The sequence below is a fragment of the Myxine glutinosa genome, chromosome 13, assembly GCF_964187855.1.
Source record: "Myxine glutinosa chromosome 13, kmMyxGlut1.1, whole genome shotgun sequence".
Lineage (NCBI taxonomy): Eukaryota > Metazoa > Chordata > Myxini > Myxiniformes > Myxinidae > Myxine > Myxine glutinosa.
The window spans coordinates 77,369,791-77,394,040 of record NC_136273.1 but is presented as its reverse complement, the minus strand read 5'-3'; the positions used below and the strand labels follow the sequence as shown (position 1 = coordinate 77,394,040).

The following is a 24,250-nucleotide window of genomic DNA, read 5'->3' as shown; positions in this document are numbered from 1 at the left end:
TACCATATGATAACTTGTAATTAATTTAACTAATTATTACTTTATGATATGTACATATATTCTTACTACCATAATAACCAAAAGCAACTTAGATTGTTTTTGGTTTTTGACATTTTGGAAAATAAGTATACAAATACCATAATATCCATATTTTAGGATTGTAGTTCATGACAATTAGTGTAAAGCTGAACATACATCCAGGCCATTTGTCCATTATTCATGAGCATTTAAAATATTCATGTGATATTCACGAGCCACACGACCATACATTGGTGCACATTCCAGGTGTTTCCCACGTGTATTGACATCATTTCCTGTGTTTTAAAATCCCAGTATGAATAACTTAATAACTAGAACTGCACTCGACAGAGCGCATACCTCCACCAGGCTGAACAGTGAACAGTTTATGTTTTGTATCCCACTGATAGGCCGAATCTGGATTCGGACCTGAACCAAAATCTAATCGGCTTGTTATTGTCACCTAACCAACTTGTCCACCAAGTATAGTCATAACTCGTCCATAACTTTTTTATATATCATGTTATATATCTCGCTTTTCACCTGATCTCTGAATGGTGAAGAATCACTTAAAAATTTAATAATTCTCATATCCAAATCCACATTCAGATCTTCACCAAAATCGAATGTTTTCATCCTTGTCACACACACAACTTGCCCACCAAGTTTCGTTCAAATCCGTCCACAATTTTTTGAGATATTTTGTTCACAAACAGACAGACAGACAGACAGAGGTGAAAACATAACCTCCATCCACCTTCGGTGGCTGAGGTAAAGATGGAATCCCCTTACTTCTTGATCGTTCAGTAGTGGACAACTCTTCTCAAGCATCACCCTGACTCGAACACCCACCGTCAAATGTACAGATATGCCCCGTGGATAGCATGAGAAATGTGGATGACACCTCAACAATGTTCCTTTTTGCCTCCACAGCTGAAGAGGTGGTGCGTCTGGCCGCGATGCGTTCCGAGTCCCTAGTACCCGGAGCGCACACCCCTCCCATCCGACGACGCAGCAAGCTTGCCACCCTCGGCCGCTTCTTCAAGCCATGGAAGTGGAGAAAACGAAAGAGTGAGAAGTTTCGACACACCTCTGCTGGTAAGTGGCGCTGCCTGCCTTCAATTCGGTCGTGTTGCTTTTGGTGATCCTCTCGAATATACCTTTGGTGACGTACCTGAGTACAATGCAAATCCACGATAAGATTTGAGAGCGTATAAAAAACTTCACACTCAATAGAATGTTCATCTCAGTTGGTTCGTGTTTTCACACTCGCAAAGCATGATGTCAGTGGTGACATGGTGTGCTCGAACACAGTTGAAGTGTGACTTCAAAGGCCAGAAAGATCTGTCGTAGTATGACTTGGGTGTTGTTTAGAGCAGTCACTCTTGTTACATGATCATCACGTTACATTCGGTGTCGGCTAAGTCGATAATTTCACCCGAGAACATGAATTAGCTCTGACGATGACCGCATGAGTTTGATCTGTGCGCACACCTTGCTAGGTACCTCGTCACAGCACAACTTCCGGGTATAGGCAAGCACACTTTGTCTTTTCTGTGCCGAGGGGATAGGCCGAGGCATCTCGATTGCTTTCATTTTGAGCTTTTATTTATGCATCTAACAATTTCCCTCTTTGCCCCACCTTGGTCCTACATTGGCGGCCATGAGCCCTTGTCTGAAATAGCCAATAAAATTGCCAGAAAGTGTAAAACTGACATTGAAATCGTGTGAATTTAAGAGTCTGAATTTACATCAGAGGGTATATTCGTGATGTTTCTGTTGAAGGGATGGAAACTTTTTGGTGGTAACCGAAGTGCCGGTAAAAATTGTTGAACATTTGAATATCAGCATCATTGCTACCTCCGCCACCCAAGGTGGATGAAGGTTGTTTTCACGTCTGTCTGTCTGTCTGTCTGTCTATTTGTGAACAGGATATCTCAAAACGTTGTCGACAGATTCGGACGAAATTTGGCAGAAATGTAGCGTATGTGAGAAGGACGAAATGATTCGATTTTTGTGAAGATCCGGATCCGGCAACTAGAATTTTAAAAGTAATTCTTCACCATTGGGAGATCGGCCAAAAACGATACATAGCAGGATATCTCGAAGAGTTTTGAACGGATTTGGACGAAACTTGGTGGACTGGTTGTGTGTGTGACAAGGACTAATCAATTCAATTTTGGTGAAGATCTGAATATGGATTCGGATAGGATAATTATTTAATTATTACGTGATTCTGTACTATTGAGAGATTGGGTGAAAAGCGATATATAACATGATATTTAAAAAAGTTATGGGTGAGGTATGACTAAACTTGGTGGACGAGTTGGTTAGGTGACAAGAACATGGCAATTAGATTTTATTTGACATGCTCTACGGCGTGCCGTTCTAGTTGACTTCTGCTTTACCATCACAGGGGTCAGTATTTAAGGTGCAAGGACATCAATCTGCTGTTACGAGCAAAGGGGTTCGATGTTGTGTGTGATTTGATGTTTAGCTTTTGTGTGCAATATGTGGATGTAAAGATTTTACTTTGTAGAATTTGCTTCGTATGTTTGCCATATGAGATCATAGCATATTGTTTGTCTTGTCAGCATCACATTTTGTCTGGATCTTTCTGTAACATCGAGGAAATTGCTAAATAATATCTAGTATTTTTCGGGGGGGGGGGGGGGGTTTCTTGCCACAGCATATGCAGACTGATTTTTTTTGTTTTTTTTGTTTTTTTGTTGTTACCTATTGGGGAACCGTGCTCTTGGGACCAGATCCAATCTGGAAGTGGTTACTGCCAGAGCATCCCTCAATGCTTCTTAGCCAGGGATGAATGTTCTATTTGCAATCCTAACTGGAGTAAAGTCGATGGCGCGCCATCACAAATCCCCACACTTCCCACCTAAGGCAAGTTTGAAAGATGGCAAAATAACAAATATTGATGCAATATCAAATGTTGAGTTGAAGTTTTGACCTCTGTGACCCAAAGCCCGCTGGGGCATGAGCTGGCGTTCAAATCCAAAAAATCGTTACTTATTTTATGCGTCCCCCAATGTTGATTGCATCTACAATGTTTAATCAAAAAATGGCTAAAATGTGCCAGTAATTGCACATTTTGGTATTTGACCTTTTGATACTGCTAGTGTACCTTCTTGCCATGTGTTTATCAAAACTACCAAGTTTGGTGAATTTCTGCACAACCGTTTAGGAGGAACCAGCATTACGGACGGACAGACAGACAGACAAATGGAGCCGATTACAATTGAATCCTCCCCATTTTTTTTTAAAGTGTGGGGACAACAAGCAAGGCCATGGGAGGGAGGGGTGAACATCTCAGGGGTGGTGCTCTCTGTGTTATATGACGTCACTGCATGGCTGTGTCTAGTATTCCTGTAAGTGGACAGTGTTTATCGGTGGTTAAGCGCTCGGCCCAACAAGCTCAGTGACACTTCGTGTCTACCTGGTGAATGTGGTGATCGAGCTATTTGCTGAAGTCGTCAACTAGTGCCATGTGGTCACTTTATCCATGGTCTGTGCCGCACTGTGTGCAGAGAGGCCTGCATTGTCGCACGTGGACTCGCTTGCTTCATGCATATCTGACTAACCTGGAGAATGAGCTTCAGCCTTGGATCGGTGCTTTCAGCTATCTAGTTTCCTCCATCTCTTGCTGGATAGGTGGTCTCACTGCTAGTGGTGCTTTGCTGTGTTTGGAGTGAGGCGGAAGTGGTTGGGGGGTGGGGGGGGGGGGGGGGGAGGAGGTACACCCAGAGCAGACTGCAAAAATGAGGTGCAACTTACCCGCAGTTCAATATGAACATGGCATTGACTCGCCAAAGCCCAAAGGTGATGTGCGTGTTACCTAGTTGAGCGCTGGGCAATCTTGCAACACATTTAACCTTGTTAAATGTGTCTTGCAACACAACACAACCTTGTGGGTATAGCAGGAAAGCATCCACAGACCATCACTGAAAGCAAGAACGAGACTGTTTCATACTTTACCTGCTTTGTTATGCCAAAACAAGTTGAAATTGAAGTCGTAGTCAACCAGCTTTTTCAGAGTTGGGGAACTAACATTTGCTCGGGAGCTCCAGCACTAACATTCCCTGTGTTTGTGTCTTTTTGTGCAATATGCTGCTGCTGCTCGTATTTATATGCAGAGAGCGCAAGAAACTGTAAAAAAAATTCATTCATTCATTAATAGAGGTGAAAGATTTTTGATCTCTTAGTGGTTAATTACTTTATCAAGTTGTAGGTTGTGATAATCCAAGGTTGCTTGTGTATTTGTTCCACTCTGTATACACAAGTAGTAGATAAATAGGTTCATTTCTGTAAGTTTATGGTCTGCTCTGCGTTCTGCACACTCGTCCATGGTAAACGGTTCACCATCACCACAAGGGTTCACCGTCTGACGGTCTTCGAGATTGAACATCGCTTGGACGAACGAGACTGCGGAACATAATGCTTTCCCAGGTATTCATTTGGACCTCTCAGGTGACCGCTTTGAGGCAGTAATTTGGACTGCGACAATCCTATCCGTCATATCCCATGATTTGGTCCAGCTTTGGCAATGCAGACTCCCCACAGGGATCACAATTGAGCAATTACAAAAACTAAAATCGTCCCTTGGAGCCTCTCTAAAATATTTATCATCACAGTGGGAATATGCAACCCTCTTCCTGTTTACAAAGTTAGTTCTACAAGAGTATACATGTCTCTGTATCTCTGTGCCCTTGCTGAAATACTGACCTTTAACCAATTTTGTGCAACTTACCTTCTTGGGAAACACTTCAAATCCCATTTTCAGCTTCAGGAATGGAGTTACATCTTATGTCTATTCGACTGATACATTAGGGTTAAGGTGTGGAGAAACCTATTTGTTGTTTTTTGTTGTTGAGGTGCAGAGATCCCCAAATTGTAACTTGTTGTTGTTGTTGCTATTTTGCTGTTTTTTATGTGCCCAGACTATTTTGCTGCTAACCCGTTGTGATCTAAAAGTGTAAAACGGCTCCTTATTGCAAGTTTCCTCCTTTCTCGATGGCCATGATTATTCCACTAACTTTGGAGTTTGTTTTACACCGCTCCTTTCCTATTCATCCCCAGGTGCTGCATGACGTCATCGCAGGGCACCCAAGGGGGCCCGGTGATGACGTGCGCTGAAAGGGAGTATTCAGCATTTGGAGTACTTTTGAGTACTTTTGAATGTATCTGTACATGTTTTTATTTGTTTTAATTTGCTCTGGAGCTGAGAAGGTGCCTTGACTCAAGACGGCTCATGTCCTGCAAGTTAACACCTCCCCGCTGCTCCTTCTTTGTGAATTGGTATAAGTATGTTGTCCGGGTGAAGGGTCAGCATAACTAATGTAAAACCTGTTATTTCTATTACTTGCCTTCCTCACAATGTTTTATTTCACCTCCATCAAAAAGGAAAATTATCTCATCACCTTTCTCATGCTTCTTAGTAGAGCTTGCTCTTTTTGGCCATCTCCCCACAAGACCTGTCATTACCTTCGCAAAAGCGGAAGGTTATGTTTTGATCGCTGTGTATTTATTTGTATGTCTGTGTGTGTGTGTGTGTGTGTGTATGTTATTCGCATAACTCAAAAAGTATTCAACCGAATTGCATGAAATTTGGTGGGATGATTGGTTATTATACGGGACACATTTGATTAGATTTTGGGAGCAATCGGGTCAAAGGTCAAGGTCAAGGTCACGAAAAGGTCAAAATCGTATTTTTACCATAGCGCGGTCAATTTTTATCCAATTGGCATGCAACTAATGCCAAAATGTTCAGAATTCAATGCCCGATCTTGTGATATACGACATGACCCAGTGAAGACATTACCCTTGTTAGCGGTTGGGGGTCAAAGGTCAGGGGGGTCACAACCTTGCAAAATGTGCGTTTTTTGTCATAACTCGGTCAATTCTTATCCGATTTGCATGAAATCAGCACCAAACTGTTCACTGTTCTGTTCCCTACACTCCCATGCCAAGTACAGAACAGTAGCTACGGCGAAGGTATGCGCTCTACCGAGTGCCCGTTCTAGTTACTTATTGTATTTCTTTCTCTGATTGGCCACCCAAGTGCGTGAGTAACCACCCTTTTTCTTGCCATTGTGGATCAAGGATGTTGGGATTGAATGGGATGCTAAATAAGGGCTGAGTAACCAGAATTTGTGGTCTAATGGTTAGAAAGTCTGCTCTGAGTCTCGGATGCACATGTATAGTTCGATTCCAACCCTGGCAGTCATGCCAAAGTGAACGTTTTTTAATAATGACGGTGCAGCATCCTGAGCAACACTCAGCATTTAGAGGTTAGAGCAAGGATAAACCTAATGGGTTATCAGGAAATTCCTCACAAATTGCTTACTGAGTGTGGAGAGAAGAGCGACGTCAGAAATATGGCGTCGCTGGCACCCAGAGTGCTCGGAGAGGTAACGTCACTTCCTCCAAGCTTCGTGGCTGTTTGTTTGGAAGGTGTGTGTGTGTGTGTGTGTGTGTGTGTGTGTGTGTGTGTGTGTGTGTGTGTGTGTGTGTGTGTGTGTGTGTGTGTGTGTGTGCGCGTGTGCACGTGCCTGTGTGTGTGACGTACAGTGTGCATCATTTATCATATCTTAGATACTGTGTAGGAGAAAAACAAAAAGACCCGTGCCAGTGACTGTAACGTATGTATGTCATGGGATGACGTTTGCCAGTTTTGTATAATCGTGGCAACAGCATTTATTTGTTTTTCCTCAATTTTAAAGTAAATGCCTCCTCCCATCACAAAGGTCCACAAACAATGCATTCTTGGCAAGACTCACCTTTGGGCTATGAGGAATTAAGTAAACTTGGCAAAGCAATACAATGCATAAACTGAAATAGATAAAAGGTGCAATTTCATTTTGCGTAGATTTTAGCAGCTTTTGTTGAACTGCTTTTCTTGATAAATATCCAACTTTGCGGACTGTGGCACAAACCATCTGTGAATCCAAATACAGTGCAAGGACCTCCCAAAATGATGGATCAATCACTTCCCCGATCAATGTCATTTGAGCAGCAGCGATTATGCGATTAAATTAGTTAATTTGTCCCTTTTAAGTGTAACTGTCCATGAAATATGACTTCTATTTGGTTATTTGGAGGTCAAATCTCAGCTTCCTGGTCACGCAGCTGGTTGGTTTTTCTCCCTCTAAATATTTTTTGCCCTTGTTGCATTGTTGACATCAAAATCCTCCACGCACAATCTTTGTTTGTGTGATATTTCCCTCTAATTAAGGGAATTTGTTTAATTATGGGTCAATATCCCATTACTAGAGGAAGAGGGGTGGTCTTTTTTTAGGTGATTTGAATGGGGCATGGAGGTTTTCAAATAGGTGGTTATCAATGATTACATGGTGAGAAAGGCTATTGGACCAGAAATGAGGGTGGAATGTATTTTGGAGAAAGCAGTGGATTTGGAATGATTTGAAACTAAGGTTTTTGTAAGATGGAAGACACCTTTAAATGTGGACACTCCAGGACCTAGATCGGCTATTGCGGAGTGAGGAAGAACGAGAGATGTAGAATTTGGGATTGTAAGGTAATTCCGAGGGTGCCACCATTGGTTGTTCATGTTAAATTGGAAGCTGGTCAAGAATGGGAGATATCAGGGAAGGAAGTGTATGAAGAATGGGATACACCAGGTAGGGAAGAATAGGGTGTTGAAGACTGCACAATGTACAGCAATGTAGTAAGATACAAGAATAGAGCTCATCCATGAATCTCTACTCTTTTTTTACAAAAAAAACAACTCAGGCTACAGAGGATGGAGTGGAGAAGTGGAGGACCATGACGAATTGTGGGTGGAGTCTGGTCAGCTGTCAATGGGTAAGAGCGGACATACATACCCCTTGTTGGGGGCAGCAGCTAAGGTGTGTGGCAAAACTGAAGGAGGGGTGTGCAGCAGTGGTGATGGAGCTCAGAGTTTCAGGAGACAAACATACAGAAGAAAAAGACCTTTAAGAAATGGCTCGGTAGGTAACATGTAGTGGTATAGCAGGAGAAGGTATGGTTGGAAAGGAAGAATAAGAGGCAAGTAAAGCAGTGGTAAAGCTACATCCTTGGTGTAAAGAGGGTGATGTGAGAAGTTGTAGACTCGGAAGAGGGTAGAAATATTATTCATAAAGTGGTGAAGAGCAGGGAAAGGGCTAGAAGGGATAATGTGGACATGGAAGTGATAGAGAGCATGAGAAGAGAGATATTTAATGAGGAGGATGGCACGTGCAGTTGCTGGAAGGTATTAAATGTGGAGAATCGGAGGGATGTAATCTGAGAGGTCAGCAATGTGCTCGATCGAGCCTGTAAGAGGCATGGAGAGGGAGGAGGTTGTGGCAGCTCTCAGAGACGATCAGAGGTGATGGTGGAGATGTTTAACAGATTGGGGTGGAAAAGTGGATTAGCTTCGGTAGTTGTTGGTTAAGATCTGGGAGGAAGAATGCACACCAAGGGATTGGCAGGATAATTACTCTGTGGTTATCTACAACAACAAGGGGAATATTATGGAGTGTTGGAGTTGCAGGCCTTACAAGATGATGGAACAAGTGTTCAATGTAATTGAAAGGGTTACGATTGATAGGCCAAGAGAGTTTGTGGCGATTTATGGGATGCAGTTTCAGTTTAGGTTTATGCCAGGAAGGGGATCAACAGATGCTATCCTCATTCTTAAGCAGAGATAAGAAAAAAATTTGGAAGGGTAAGTAATATTTTTGGTTTGGAGATTTGGAGAAAGCATATGATAGGGTTCCGCGATGAAGGAAGAAAGGGGTGCCTGAAAGACTGATAGGGATAGTTTAGGTTATATAAGAGGGAGCAAAGATCTCAATCAGACCTTGGAAAGATTGCTCAGAATGGTGTTTGAGATAAAGGCAGCTTTACATCAAGGGTCAGCTCTTTGCTCTTTTCCTTGTGTGGGGGCAATGGATGTGTTGTGTGGATAAGACTTACATTTGGGAATCATTTGGTGCTGATGTTCGACTCTAAGAAGGGACTCCAGATCCATTGGTTGCAAACCAGTAAAGATGGGAACTGAATATAAATGTTGGGAAAATGGAGGTAAATGGTGAACATGACAGTGGGAAGAGAGGAGGCAGATATTAGGGATAGGGTAGTTGGGGAATTGATGCAGGTGGGAAAGATCAAATTCCAGGGTTCTATTTTGGGAAAGGGAGAAGGGTGGTTGGTGCGTTTGTGTGTTTGATGAACGAGATGCTTTTCTATTCCATATTGTACGATTGCCTTTCTTGGCCAACAGCATTCCTCGAAAGCCCTCCCATGGAACAGTTGCAGCTGGAATAATCATAATAATGAGAACAACTGGACAGAGTGCAGAACTCATCAATATATTAAAACTGGTCAGAGGTCAGAGGCAGCTCCAGTTAGCAGATTAAAGCAAATGTTCTTGAAGGTCACAAGAAAGACCAAATGGAGGTGTGTAAAAATATGTTGTTATGACAATAAAATGTACAATGACTTTTTTAATCTAATGTATAAAACAGAGCATAATCTGTATGTTTTTTGTCTGTTTGTCGAGTAACTACTCCGAGACCCTTGGACTGAATGACACCAAATTTTAGGGTATACTCAGGGGGTCCCTACTCAGGTTTTTGCTGAAATATTTTGTTTTTTTTAATTTAGAAAAATCTTTTTTGTTTGTTTATTTTTTTTGATTTCTCATGTCTTATTATTTGGTTTATTTCTCCATTATGGTGTACCAGTCACCCAAGAAGGGTATCTGCTAGAAAATGCAGGGTGTTCCAAAAAGTCCCGAACAACTTTGTTTGTTAATATATTTAGAACCATAAATGTTATAATGATACCCTTTGGTATATATGATACAGAAACTCATAATGTTTTGTACACACCATCAATACACTTCAATGTGAGCTCCATTTGTCATGCGCAGGACATCAAGATGGTACACAAGTTATTGCCATTTTCGGGTCAGCATGTTTGTGTCCACCTGTGTACATGCAGCTGTCATCCGATAACGAAGATCCTATGGGTTTGCCACCTTGGTGTTGTAGACAGCATCTTTGACAAACGCTCACAGAAAAAAATCAAGGGGCGGGATGTCTGGTGATCGTGGGGGCCAAGCAGTTGGTCCGTCTTGGCCAATCCAGCGACCCGGAAATTTTTCATTCAGGACGGCTTGAATAACTAAGGCCCAATGAGGGGGAGCCCTGTCCTGTTGAAAAATGGTATCGGGTTGCAGTTCTTCAATCTTTGAGAAGGCGAATCCTTCCAACATGTTAATGTGAAATGTAAATGGTTGAGCTCACTGTATCCTCTGCAAAGAAAAATGGACCCACCAAGCAGTCTTGGAGGAGGCCACACCACACATTGACCTTTTGACTGTCGCATATGTGATCAATCACCATGTGGTGGTTTTCAGAGCTCCAGATCCTCACATTGTGTTGGTTCCTCCAGATCCTCACATTCCCAATACATGAAAGTAAGCTTCCTCTGTGAACATGACATTTTTCAGGTAATCTTCATCATCCTCTATGCAACTGAGCATTTCCAAGGCAAATGCCTTGTGTCTGGATCCATCATTTGGGTTTAGTTCCTGCAGAATCTGCACCTTATAGGAATAAAGCTTCAGACTGTTATGCAAAATCCTGTGTGCAGTGGTGGTTGGTAGTCCCAGTTCTCTGGATGCGCATCGCATTGATTTTCTGGGACTTTGTTGAAATGATTCACGCACTCGTTCAACGTCTGCTGCATTTGTGCTTGGTCAACCGGGACTTTTCTTTTTCTGCCAACTTGCAGTCTCCTTAAACCTCTTATACCACTCTTTGATACTTGTCCCCGATGGCGGATTCCTTCCGTACCTTGTACGGACATTACGCTGAACTTGCATGTTGGATCTTGTCTCAATGAACCATTCGGCACACTGAGATTTCTCCTGTGTAGTTGCCATTTTCTTTTACATTAAACCACCAGACCTGAAGATATAGAAAACTTTGGGTTTTTGTATCATACTAGGGCATTGCCCGTACTATATCTATATCTAAAATTATATCCCCCCCCTCTATTTACATGAAATGGTTTGGTCCAAAGCGAACGGCTTCCGGAGTTTGGTAAAGAAATCGCCATCGCGTGCACAAACGCGCAGGAAAGCGAATGAATCGCAAATTCGTTTTTATTAGTTTTAAAACATAGTTTAACGCCAACATAGTTTGCAAACGTGAAATAAATGAATACGCTCTCAAATGTGCCATCCGAGGCAGAGTGTGTCCGCCACGTTCGGCACACGCGATAGTTCGCTGCTCTCTGATTGGTTGAATCGTTTTTTGGACATAGCTCGGTAAGTAATTGTCCGATTAATATGAAACCTTGAAAAGGCACATCCTCGGGTCCCCAGCAATATACCTGGCAAGTTAAAAGTATATCGGACCCGTGGTTGTCGAGAAACAGCGGTCACAGACAAACAAACGTACAAACAGAGATTACTGGAATTATAGATAGATAAACAAAGGGTATCGTTGTCTCATTTGTGGTCCTAAATATGTTAACAAGCAAAGTTGGCCTGGTCTTTTTGGAACACCCTGTACCAATACATTAAATATTTTAGCATGAAGGTAAACATCTACAGGTAAAGCTCTATGTTATAAGTGGAAAGTTTGAACAGTGAGGTTGCATTGCTGGGTTGACAAACTGTATGGGCACAGTTGAGGTCGTAGATATACTGATGTACACCCATGACCGATGTTGTGGATCCACCGATTTGGAGAGGTTGTGGGTTGACAGGGTCTGAAGTTCGCGAAAGAACAGAGGCCAGGCTGGTGATCCATGCAGTCGGAAAATCGGTCAATTGCTCACAAGTTACTGAAGTTCTTGCTTTAGGTATGCAATCAAATGGAAGACCAAATACTGCATTGGAGTCTTCAGAAGGAACCTGAAGAAGCAAAGAGCAAAGTAGAGTTATCAGGAGAAACCTGGATAGGATTCGGGTTTCAGCCGCTAATCCACTACCCTCAAATCCATCAACACACAGCCAAGTGAGCCTTACAGAAAACTTTCTGCAACAATTAACTTCTCCTAAGACAGATTGATGAAGAGAGAAATAAAGAAAAAGCAAGAGTTAAAAAAGTTTGAAAAAGAAAGAAATATGAAAAAGTAGAAAAATGTGAAAGAAACAAAGAACAAAGATGTCTGGAAGAACCCGGATAGATATATTTCAGCAGTCATTCCTCCAGGCTCAAAATGCAGCAACAGGCAACCAACAAAACCAGCAACCGTCTATGGGGAAGTATTTAAATTTTTGTGATTAAGAAAACTATTCTGATGTTTGTGATTGTGAAAATAGAGTTAAGTATACATCAGGTGTTGTAAAATTGATGAAATATATAACATCCTTTAAATTTCAATGTAATGCCTTGATGATAGACGGTGTGTGTGTGTGTGTGTGTGTGTGTGTGTGTGTGTGTGTGTGTGTGTGTGTGTGTGTGTGTGTGTGTGTGTGTGCGTGTGCGCGTGCGTGCAAGTAGAAACTCCAGCACTGTTTTTGAGATGGCCACAATGATCAAAATATACTGGTAATAATATTGGTTCTCCTGTCCTAGAGTGGAGTCTTAGCCATTCAGAAAGGACGAGCAGATGTTACTGTACAGAGGATGGAGATGTGAATGCTGCAGGAGCTGATGGGAAATGCTCTGATGAAAAGGAAGAGGAATGAGAATATCAGAAAGTGGGCAGCAGCAAGTAGTATTAGAAAAAGGTCATGGGACACACGTCCACATTGGTTGGGAGAATGTACTCAGGAGGAAGGAAGGCAATATGGTTAGGTAGGCCTTTGATATGGTTGCAGTTGGAAGTAGAAGGGGCAGACCAAAATTGAGGTGGAAGGACATAGTGGAGGATCGAGGGACAAAGAGATGATGCTCGCGGGATGGAGGGGGGTGGATATGGAAACCTCGGACAGTTGACTCCACAAGACCGTTGGATTCCTTGGGGATATTAAAGTAGCATTAATAGTAGTTGCCGGATTAAGGGAGATTGTTTTGTTTTTATTTACTAGACATTTAATCTCACAAGCTATACTTACTCATGAACTGAATTATTGCATTAGGAGGAATCTCAAAACATTGCATATTACTTTTTGATGCATTTGTGGTTGTAAGGAATGAAACCCCGAAGCTCCAAGTTAGGCCTTCCCCTTGATTATATTTTATTTAAAAGGCTGGCTAAGCAACTCTCATTTGGAGAAACTACACTCCAGATGAACAGACGGAATATGTTGAAATCCCAATCTTTGTTAATTAATTTGATTATAATATCCTTGTCCTTTGTGCAATTTTTGTTACTGTATTTAAGGAGCCTTAGCCACAATAGATAAAAATAAGACCACGGGTCCTGAAGCTCATCGGAATCAGGAGCAACAGTCAATAATAATAATAATAATAATAATACATTTATTTTATATAGCGCTTTTCAAGAAGCCCAAAGACGCTTTGACAGAGTACAAAAAACAAGTGCAAAAAGACAAAAATCAATAGGTAAATAATCAAAGCAAAAGGAAGGAGAAGGAGAAGGAGAAGAGATAATAATAATAATAATAATGCATTTATTTTATATAGCGCTTTTCAGGAAGCCCAAAGACGCTTTGACAGAGTGCAAAACATAATGCATAGCAAAACATAAAAACAATTGCAAAAAAGAAGAATCAATAGGGAAATATTCAAAGCACAAAGGAGGGAGAAGGAGAGGAGATAGTCAGGGGTTAGATGCTGTGGGTTAAATGTTGAATGCAGTGTTGAACAGGTGGGTCTTGAGTGATGTTTTGAATGTGGTGAGTGAGGAGGAGTCTCTGATGGTGTGAGGTAGCGAGTTCCAGAGGGTGGGAGCAGCGATGGAGAAGGCCCTGTCCCCCCAGGATCTAAATTTGGTCCGGATGGGGGGGGGGGGTCAGGAGGTTGGTACCAGCAGAGCGGAGGTTGCGGGTGGGAGTGTGTCTGGAGAGGAGGTCAGCCAGGTAGGATGGGGCCCGGTTATGTAGGGCTTTGTCAGTCAAGAGGAGGATTTTGTACTGGATTCTCTGGGGGATGGGGAGCCAGTGAAGCTTGTAAAGGACGGGGGTGATGTGGTTACGGGTCCGGGAATGGGTGAGTAGACGGGCAGCGGAGTTCTGAATGTATTGGAGTTTATTGGTGATTATTGAGGGTGAACCATAGAGGAGGCTGTTGCAGTAGTCAAGACGGGAGGTGATGAAGGCATGGATGGGGGTTTCTGCAGCCGTGGAAGAGAGGGATGGACGGAGACGGGCGATGTTTTTCAGGTGAAAGAAGGCTGTCTTTGTGATGTGTTTCGTGTATTTGTCGAAGGAGAGGGTTTGGTCAAAGATGATGCCAAGATTCCGGATGTGAGGGGAGGTGGATACTGGGAAACCGTCGATGTTGAGGGCAAAGTTATGGGTGGATTTGGTGAGCGTTTTTGGGCCAATGATGATTATTTCAGATTTATCATAGTTAAGTTTGAGGAAGTTGATTTGAAGCCAGGATTTTATTTCAGTGATGCAGTTTGTCAGGATAGAGTGGGTGGTGGTGGAGATGGACTTGGTGGAGATGAAAAGCTGGATGTCATTGGCGAAGCAGTGGAATTGGAGACCATGACGGCGGATTAAGTGACCAAGGGGGGACAGGTACAGGATGAAGAGGAGGGGGCCAAGAACTGAACCTTGGGGGACACCTTGGGGGAGGGGAGCAGTGGGGGATTTGCAGTTATTGATGGAGATGAACTGGCGTCTGTCAGAGAGGTATGATTTGATCCAAGAGAGGGCGGTGCTGGTAATGTTAAAGGTGGTTTCAAGTCGGGTGAGGAGGATGGTGTGATTGATGGTGTCAAAGGTGGCGCTGAGGTCGAGGAGGATGAGAATGTTGAGGTTGCCAGCGTCAGAGGAGAGGAGAAGGTCGTTGGTGATTTTGAGGAGAGCAGTTTCAGTACTGTGGTTGGAGCGGAATCCGGATTGGAATGTTTCATACAGGTTATTGGCAGAGAGGTGATGTTTGAGTTGAGTGGCTACAGCGCGTTCCAAAACTTTTGACAGAAAGGGTAGGTTGGAGATGGGTCTGAAGTTATTTAGGGTGTCAGGGTTGAGTACAGGTTTTTTCAGAATGGGGGTAACAGCAGCAATTTTGAGGGATGGTGGGACGATGCCTGTAGACAGGGAGGAGTTTATTGTTGCAGTGATAAGTGGAGAGAGAGCAGGAAGGGAGGCCTTGACAAAGCTGGAGGGAATGGGGTCAAGAGTGCAGGTGGCAGTTTTCATTCCTATGAGGAGTTCAGAGAGGTCAGTAGGGGAGACTGGGGAGAATTGAGACAGGGGTTGGCAGGATAAGGGGGGGCAGGTGGTTTGAGGGGGAGCGGTTGCGGTGGAGGTTAAGCTGTTGTAGATGTTGTCAATTTTGCATTGGAAGAAAGAAAGGAAGGAGATGCAGTTGTCTACTGTGAATGACTGGGTGGTGGTGTTCAGGGGGCTGAGGAGTTTGTTTATTGTAGAGAAGAGTGCTTTTGGGTTTCCGGAGCCAGAGTGGATAATTTGAGAGTAGTAGGCGGAGCGGGCGCGGGAGAGGGCATCTTTGTAGTGTTGTAGGTGGTCCTTGTAGGCTTGGGAGTGAATTGTGAGACCTGTTTTATTGCGGAGTCTTTCAAGTTGGCGAGCACGAGTTTTCATCAGGCGGAGTTCAGGGGTAAACCAGGGAGCAGAATGGGTGAAAAACTGTTTTGGTTTTTATAGGCGCAAGCTGGTCAAGGCAGGAGGAGAGAGTGTGGTTGTAGTAGTCAGTGAGGTCAGAAGGGGTGTGGAGGTCAACGAAGGGAGAAGTGGACATTTTTTCAGAGAGGGTGGATGAGAATGAGGTAGGTGAAAGAGCGTTTAGCTTACGGAAGTTGATAGTGCGATAATGCCTTGGTGCTGGGGTGGGGATGTTGATGGTCATAGTGATGGCTAAGTGGTCAGAGAGGGTGAGGTCGGAGCCAGAGAGATGGTGCAAAATTAATCCAGTGCAGCAGACAAGGTCCAGAATGTGACCACTGTTATGGGTAGGAAAGTTGACATGTTGAGTGAGGGAGGTTAAAGCAGGTGAGTAAATCAGTGAAGTCAGTGGTTATTGTGGAGTCAGTGGAGTCCATGTGGATATTGAAATCACCGAGGAGGAGGATTGAGGGGGAGAGGGAGCAGAGCTAGGTCAGAAAGTAGGAGAAGTCAGACAGGAATGATGGGTGTGGTTTGGGAGGGCGGTAGACGACAGCCATGACTGACTGTGTGTGACCAGAGAGCTTAAAAGCCAGGTGTTCAAATGATGGAGCAGATGAGATGGACATGAGGCTGGTCTCATTTTGATTCTTTTTAATCATTCCTTGGTTCAAAGTATTCTTTATTTCAATTCAATATGTACATTTGGTAATTTGTCTAAAGAGAATGTGAAAAAACTGGAAAGACCCATGAAAATTGCCCAGCGTGTGATACGAATGACGTCATAAAACATCAAAATGTTGTTCATGCGCAGAATCTGGTCACATGATTGGTTCAATGGAAGCCCTTTCGATGCTGATAACAGCGATACATGTTTACAGGTCATGTTTTTACAGTTTACAGGTCATGTTTATGGCTGAGGGTATGGCTGTGCTGCTGTTGTAGCGCCCCCTGTCGGTGAGATCATGAATTTTTAGACTTTTAGGCCCGATTTCAACCCGTCAATGTGCTCAGATTTTGATACGGTCAATACACCTTTGTTAGACATCAGATATGAAGCTTGTAGCGAAATTTCATCAAAATAGTGTGGTTGATTAAAGCGATAATGACTGAAGTGTTTCCAGACTCACTCCCTGACTGACTTACCTACGGACACTGCTCGATCGCATAAGCTCACCGGACTAAAGTCTGGATGAGCTAAAAATGGATGGTGAGGGTTGAAGGAAACATTAACCAAAAAGGTGTAAACTCTCTTGCTGTTAACTCATTATAAGACTCTTCAAAAAGAGGGCAAAGTGCCTGGAAAAACGCAGATGCCCGCTGGATTCAACCCGGACATATTGTACACCGACGGAAGATGACAACGATGATGGAGCTCGATGGAAATTTAAACTGTGTTCAGAGCCTGGTGTTATTGTTTTAATGGCATTTGGGAAGTTTGTGTAAGTGGGCCATGTTACCTTGATTCCCAGTTAGCGATACCACAGCGCAGAATAAAGAGAAGATCCGCAAAGCCTGGCCTTTTCCCTCCTCCGCGATGGAGTTTGTGGCATTTGGTTCAAGCCAGTGATTGGATGAGTGAATGCTGGTGAATCTCACTTAGCTGATGAGCTTTGAAAGGCAAATCAAATCCAATCCCTCAAATCCCCACAGCTATTTCATTGCTAGACAGTTATGATCAAGGTCAGTGGCATGAACGACGGAACACTTGACGTTGTTTTATTGATATTACATATAATATTACTCTTCTTCTTTTTTTTAATCATGCGTTTTTGTTTTTCTTGATTGGCTGCATCATTTTGTTTTCAAACATTTGTTCTCTGATAAATGGATTTTCATTTTATGCCTTATTTGGTGTGGGCTCTTGGACGGTGCTTGATGAAGCACGCCGTGTTTCTGGAAATTTACTTGATTTTCCCCTATTGTTCGCAGCTTTGTAAGATCGAGCTTTTCCTATGAGAATAGGAGAATATGAGAAGCAAAAAAAGTTCTGAGAATAATAATGATGATGTTATGGACCTCGTCGATTTCTACATGTATGGGTACATTTAGGAGGCCAAAACAGCAGGGATTGTCATATAAAAGGTTAATAGTCTCATAACTTTCCTTTTCTCTCACATAGGCCCATTTGAAAGGAGTTCAATCCCACTCTAACCCAATGGGGCCTTTGACTAGAGCTAGACTATTCAATGCTCGTGTTTGTCTTTTCTTACTCCGCACACACGAAGCAAAAAGCAGGGTTAAGCAATTGGTTCACTCTGTCTGTATGTCTGTCTGTCTGTGTTTCTGATTGTCTACAGTCGTCAATCTCTGATCGAGGAACTACTGAATCTCAACTGGATATTATATTTTGAATAATGTAGAACACGGATCAGAACATGAATAGGAACACGAACCTGCAGTTTATCAGTACCTTGGCTCTGGATCTGGCAAATTGAAGGGAATCACAGGCCGAGCTGTAAAACATGTATTTTATTTCAATTGAATTACACTATATATTTGAACACTGTAGAACACAAATCACCTTCTTGACACTTAAAAAAAAAAAAAACCCTCCAGTTTAGCACTATTTGGACAAAATCTTACGTCATTTTACGTCATCTCGACCAATCAGATTTGCCGCTCACTCTTAGCGTTAGGTAACACCAAGAATACCATCGTGAGGTTAGGTGTTTGTGAGCTCTATTGTTTTTTAGTTTATTTTTGTCTGCTCAAAACCATTCGTTTCTCTCTTTTCTCCACCAGTCGAATTGCCTCTGAAATATTTCCCAACAGATTCCACTTTTAACTGCAGGTCTCCAGGTGGGCTGTGCACAGCTATCTCGATTGCTCAGAAATTGCATGTCGTTGCTTCCAAACTCTGTGATTATGTTTGGCTGCCTATCTATAACAAAACCAGCTGTCTTCATGCTAGCTGATAAGATGTGGCCTGGTGTGGGGTATAAATAGGCATAAAACTCATGATGAATATAATAGAGAATATTACTCGTACTTTATGTTCTTCTCTTTTAGTTCTTCTCTTTAGTTCTTCTCTTTCTTCCATCATTTTCTTTGCATCAACATTTGCCATGAGGTTTTGTCTCCACACTTCAGCTCTCACATTGAGGATTTTGTGGAAGCTACGACACAGTAATTAATGGCTGTGTCCTCAGTATTTAGTTTTCCTGGTTGTTTGTTACTTGCAAAATCGAAGATTTTTCAATTATATTGGTCGGCTGCGTTAGTTATTCTGTCTGTCTGTTTGTCACTCGACTACAGGTCACAATTCTAAACCGATCGTCATGTAACTTCACCAATTTGTAGAGGTCATCATAATTGAGAAGCCTGTTTATTTTGAGGTCAAAGGTCATCTGGAGGTGAAATTTCTAAAATCGCCATGTTTCATCCGATTGACTTGAAAATTCCGAACAGCATTTGTATATTGAGTCACGAAATTGGGAAACCAACTATTTTTGAGGTCAAAAAGGTCAAACGTCAACTCGCGGTCAAACTTCCAAAATCATAAATTTTCATCCAATTGACTTGTAAATTGAACAGCATTTGCACATTGAGTCAATAAATAGGGAAACCAACTATTTTTGAGGTCAAAAGGTCAAAGGTCAAATCCAGGTCAAACTTCTAAAATCAATTTTTTCCTGAAAAAATCGTCACTTTTCATCCTATTGGCTCGAGCTTTGATTTGCAAGTATCGTGCTCTGCATGACGTCTTCTTGTTTTTTGATTTTTTTCATTCTTTAGTTTTGTGACTTGCGTTCCATCACTGTTGTTCACACTTTGTTAGCTCTACCACCTGAGGTGGACGGAGTTTATGTATTCACCCCTGTTTGTCTGTTTTGTTTGTTTGTGCATGAGCAGGATATTTCAAAACGTTATGGATGGACTCGGATGAAACATGGTGGAGCAGTTGGGTGTGGGAAAACGACGAAATTATTAGATTCTGGTGAAGATCCAGATCCAGATACTATAATTTTTTTAAAGTGATTTTTCACCATTAAGAGGTGGGGGAAAAACGATATACAGTATAGTACGATATCTCAAAAAGTTGTGGACGGATTCACATAAAACTAGGTGGTTGAGTTCATTAGGTGACAGAACAAACCGATTAGATTTTGGTTCAGGTCTGGATCCAGATCCGGCCTATCGGTGGGATACAAAACGTAAACTGCTCAGCCTGGCGGAGGTATATGCTCTCTGCCCAGTGCCGTTCTAGTTTAGCTATACATTTGTGGCTGTTTAAGAGTGGCATTACTGAATACCGTAGATGAATATTTGTTTCAGGAAGAGAATTTTCTTGAAATATTATGATCCTGTGTTCAGTTTTGTTTACAAAACCAATATATAACTTTACATGTGTGAAACTCTGTCATAGCACAAAGTAGATTATCGAGCTGTTTGATGAAAGGGAAATGAGGTAGCTTTGGGAAGTCTCATTACTTTTGTTATTATTTTAGTAATCGACGAAAGCAGGACAATAAAATCAATGTCAAACAATTTTTGGAAAATTGACTTGTATTCACAAAATCCCTCACCTGAAGGTGCAAAAGGAAAGCTTTCATCTTGCATTGAGCTTCAATAAAGTCTGAATTGAGCAAAGTTGAAAATCAAATTGGGAGGTAGATCAAATCCTCAACTCTTTCAGACAAAGTACTCAGATATATATATATATATATATATATATATATATATATATATATATATATATATATATATATATATATATATATATACATACATATATACATACATACATACATACACACACACAGTCGTGGCCAATAATATTGGCACCCCTGCACGTTTTTCAAATAACTCACAATTTTCTCTAAAAATAGGTTGAAATTGACAAAAGTATTTGGTTTCCACAATTCTTTATTTCACTGTTAATATTATAGAACATTTGTTTTTGATTCAGAACTTAATATATCCTTTTAAATCAGGAAATAAAAAGAAATGGCATTGACAAAATTATTGACACCCTCGACTGAATATTTGGTAGCACAGACTTTGGACAAAATAACTGCAATCAAGCGCTTCCGATAGCCATGAATGAGCTTCCTACACGTCTCTACTGGCAGTTTGGCCCACTCTTCTTGCGCAAACTGCTCCAGTTCTCCCCAGATTTGAATGGTGCCTTCTCCCAACTGCTGTTTTCAGATCTGATCTGTGCTGTTTTCAGACACACAGGTGTTCAATGGGATTTAGATTTGGACTCATTGCTGGCCACTTCAGAACAGTCCTGCGTTTTGTCTTGAACCATTCCTGGGTGCTTTTTGAAGTGTGTTTGAGGTCATTGTCCTGCTGCAAGATCCATGACCTTCAATGGAGACCCAGCTTTCTAACACTGGGTTGAACATTGTGTTCCAAAATTCCTTGGTAAACTCCTGATTTCATGATGCCATGCGCACACATTCAAGGCACCCAGTGCCAGAGGCAGCACAGCAACCCCAAAACATCACTGAACCTCCTCCGTCCTCCATGTTTGACTTTAGGGAAGGTATTCTTTTCTTTAAAGGCTTAATTTTGTTTTCTGTAGACATAGAGATGACGTGCTTTACCAAAAAGCTCGAATTTGGTCTCACCTGTCCACAGGACATTCTCCCAGAAGGATTTTGGCTTGTTCAGGTGTGTTTTGGCAAACTCCAGTCAGGCTTTCTTTTGTCTATCTCTCATCAGTGGGGTCGTCCTGGGTCTCCTACCATAGAACCCCCTTTCATTGAGTTGGCGACGGATGGTGCGAGTTGAAACTGTCGTACCTTGTGTCTGAAGGTCAGTTTGAATCTGTTTGGCAGTTAATTGAGGTGCTTTCTCCACCATTCGAACAATCCTTTGCTGCAATTTTCTATCAAGTTTTCTCTTGCGTCCACGTCCAGGGAGGTTGGGTACAGTGCCATGGGCCTTCAACTCCCTGATAACATTGCGTACGGTGGACACAAGAACGTGAAGGTCTCTAGAGATGGACTTGTAGCCTTGAGATTGTCCATGCTTAGACAAAGGTTTGACCTCAGACAATTCTCTGGTTTTCTTTCTTTTCTCCATGCTGATTGCGGTACACACAGTGACACAAAACAGCAGAATGACTCCTTTTCTCTATTCAAACTGGTTGAATGAGTGATTTTTATATTGCAGGCACCTGCAACTCACCACAGGTGAGTTCATTTCCGAAGTAAAGGAGAATCACCTGCTTGAAATCTAATTATTTCTAACAACTTCTAAAAGGTACTAATAATATTGTCTGGGAATTTTAGGATTTTTGTGTGGCATAAGCTAAAATTTAGTAATTTTTTCAGCTTTTTTTGTTTTGTTCCACTGCAAATCAAAACAATACATATGTGGATACCAAAATATTTTTTCATTTCAACAATATTCTGGAGGAAATGGTGCATTATTTGAAAAAAGTTCAAGGGTGCCAATATTTTTGGCCACGACTGTATATGTATACATATATATATGTATATATATATATATATATATATATATATATATATATATATATATATATAAATATATATATATATATATATATATTATATATATTTATATATATATATATATATATATATATATATATATATATATATATATATATATATATATATAATATTATATTTTATATATATATATATATATATACATATATATATATATATATATATATATATATATGTATATATGTATGTATGTATGTATGTATATCTGTGAAGGCAATGGCAAACCACCCAGTAAAGTCCTTTCCGAGAAACTGCTTCGGCAGCACCAATGCTCCATCAGGATGGTACTGGTTTTTATATAATTATATATATATAAGGGTTGCCGGTTTCATCACTTGTTGGCGAGTCATCAGCGACATCGTAGACAGAAATGCGCACGACCGAGGCTCATGTGTGAAATATCATGTGTGAAAGAGGAGGAAGATGGTTCAGAGGGAGGTGAGAAGAAAGGAAGAGGAGGGGAGATATGTGTGAAATGTCATGTGTGAAAGAGAGGAAGAAGATGGTTGAGAGGGAGGTGAGAAGAAAGGAAGAGGAGGGGAGATATGTGAAAGCAGTCGGTCAGGCACAGCAAGGTGCTTGGACTAAGTGGGAAGGTGTGCGGGTGAGGATATTGAAGTGGCAAGAGATTTGGAGGATGGAGCCAATATTGTTGAATTTCCTGTTGCGGGCAACGTATGATGTGCTTCCGTCACCAGTAACATTGAGATTGTGGGGGTTGATGCAGGAGGAGAGATGTTATTTGTGTGGAGGTGTGGGAACAGTGCAGCATGCACTGAGTGCATGTTCAGTAGCATTGGCAGCAGGACAATACAGGTGGCGACATGATCAGGTGCTGGCGTTGGTGGTGCAGATGGTGCAACATGAGGTCGAGAGAAAGAAGAGTGGAGAAAGCGACTGATGGGGGAGAGGTGTGGTTTGTCAAAGAGGGCCAAGTGGTAAGAGGTGGAAAGAGGAGGAGGAGGAGGTGGAAAGCAAGAGGGCTGTCAGATGCTTGTGATTGGCAGGTGGTGGCAGACCTAAAGCCACAATTGGTATTCCCAGAGGAGATCTTTGTGACAAGGTTGCGGCCTGACATTGTCATTTCGTCAGGTGCAACAAGACAGGTCATCTTCGGGGAATTGTCGGTACCTTGGGAAGAGAATATGGAGGAGGTGCACGAGAGGAAGAGAGGAAAGTAGAGTGAGCTGGAGGCAGAGTGCCGGGAGAAGGGTTGGCAAGTTTCGTGTCAGCCATTTGAGCTGGGGTGTAGAGGGTATATTGACGATTCCTTTTCTTCATTTCTTGCTCGGCTGAGAGTATGTGGGACAGAAAGAAGGAGGATGTGTGACAAGGTGGACCAGGTTGCCTTGAAAGGCTCATTTTGGATATGGAGAAAGTTTATGGAGGCATGTCAAATGGTGTCGGTTGGTTGTGTGTGGTTTTTTTTTTTTTTTTTTACTATTATTATTTCTTATTTTGTGTATATGAGTGAGTGAGTGAGGGTGTGTGTTTTTGCATGAATTTATTTTTGCATGAGTGTGTGTTTTTGTATGTTGAGTGGTGTATGTTGTAAGGGTAGGTGGTTGGTTGGTTGGTGTTGTGTATGGATGGGTGTGTATGTGTGTGTATGAATGATCTGGTGTGTTTTGTTGGTGAGTGGTGAAGGGTATAAAGGTGGGTGTTTGAGTGTTCCACCATGTTTGTTTGGTGCTGTGGATTCTGGATGTGGAGGTGTTGTTGATGTTGTAGTCTGCATCGCACTGGCTGGGGGTGGGGTATGTACGCATCCATGTGTAGTTGCTGCATGTGGATGTGTATGTGCCCCTGCTGGCCCACCTTAGCTGACCGTATCGAGGTTGAAGGGCCGAAACGGGATGATGCTGAGGACCTCGACTGAGGACCCGGTCAGTGTGGCACACTTGTGACCAGGTGTGTTTTGAACTTTTATATATATATATATATATAAAAGTACTTGCTTTTTCCGCATGCGAAATTTGCATTTTTGTTTATTTAAATTATACAATGGACTAAAAATGTAAATGTTTCATGATATTTGTTGTAT

The 24,250-nt window shown here is 42.0% G+C and overlaps 1 protein-coding gene across 3 annotated transcripts in view; it reads left to right on the top strand.

Moving 5' to 3' along the window:
* Positions 1 to 24,250, top strand: part of LOC137439036 (phosphatase and actin regulator 1) — a 246,685-nt gene that overhangs the window by 99,528 nt on the left and 122,907 nt on the right. For all 3 annotated transcript variants that reach the window (XM_068134636.2, XM_068134633.2, XM_068134631.2), the window contains one exon: positions 952 to 1,116. In XM_068134636.2, coding sequence (XP_067990737.1) covers positions 952 to 1,116 — 165 coding nt within the window. The remainder of the gene's footprint in view (positions 1 to 951; positions 1,117 to 24,250) is intronic.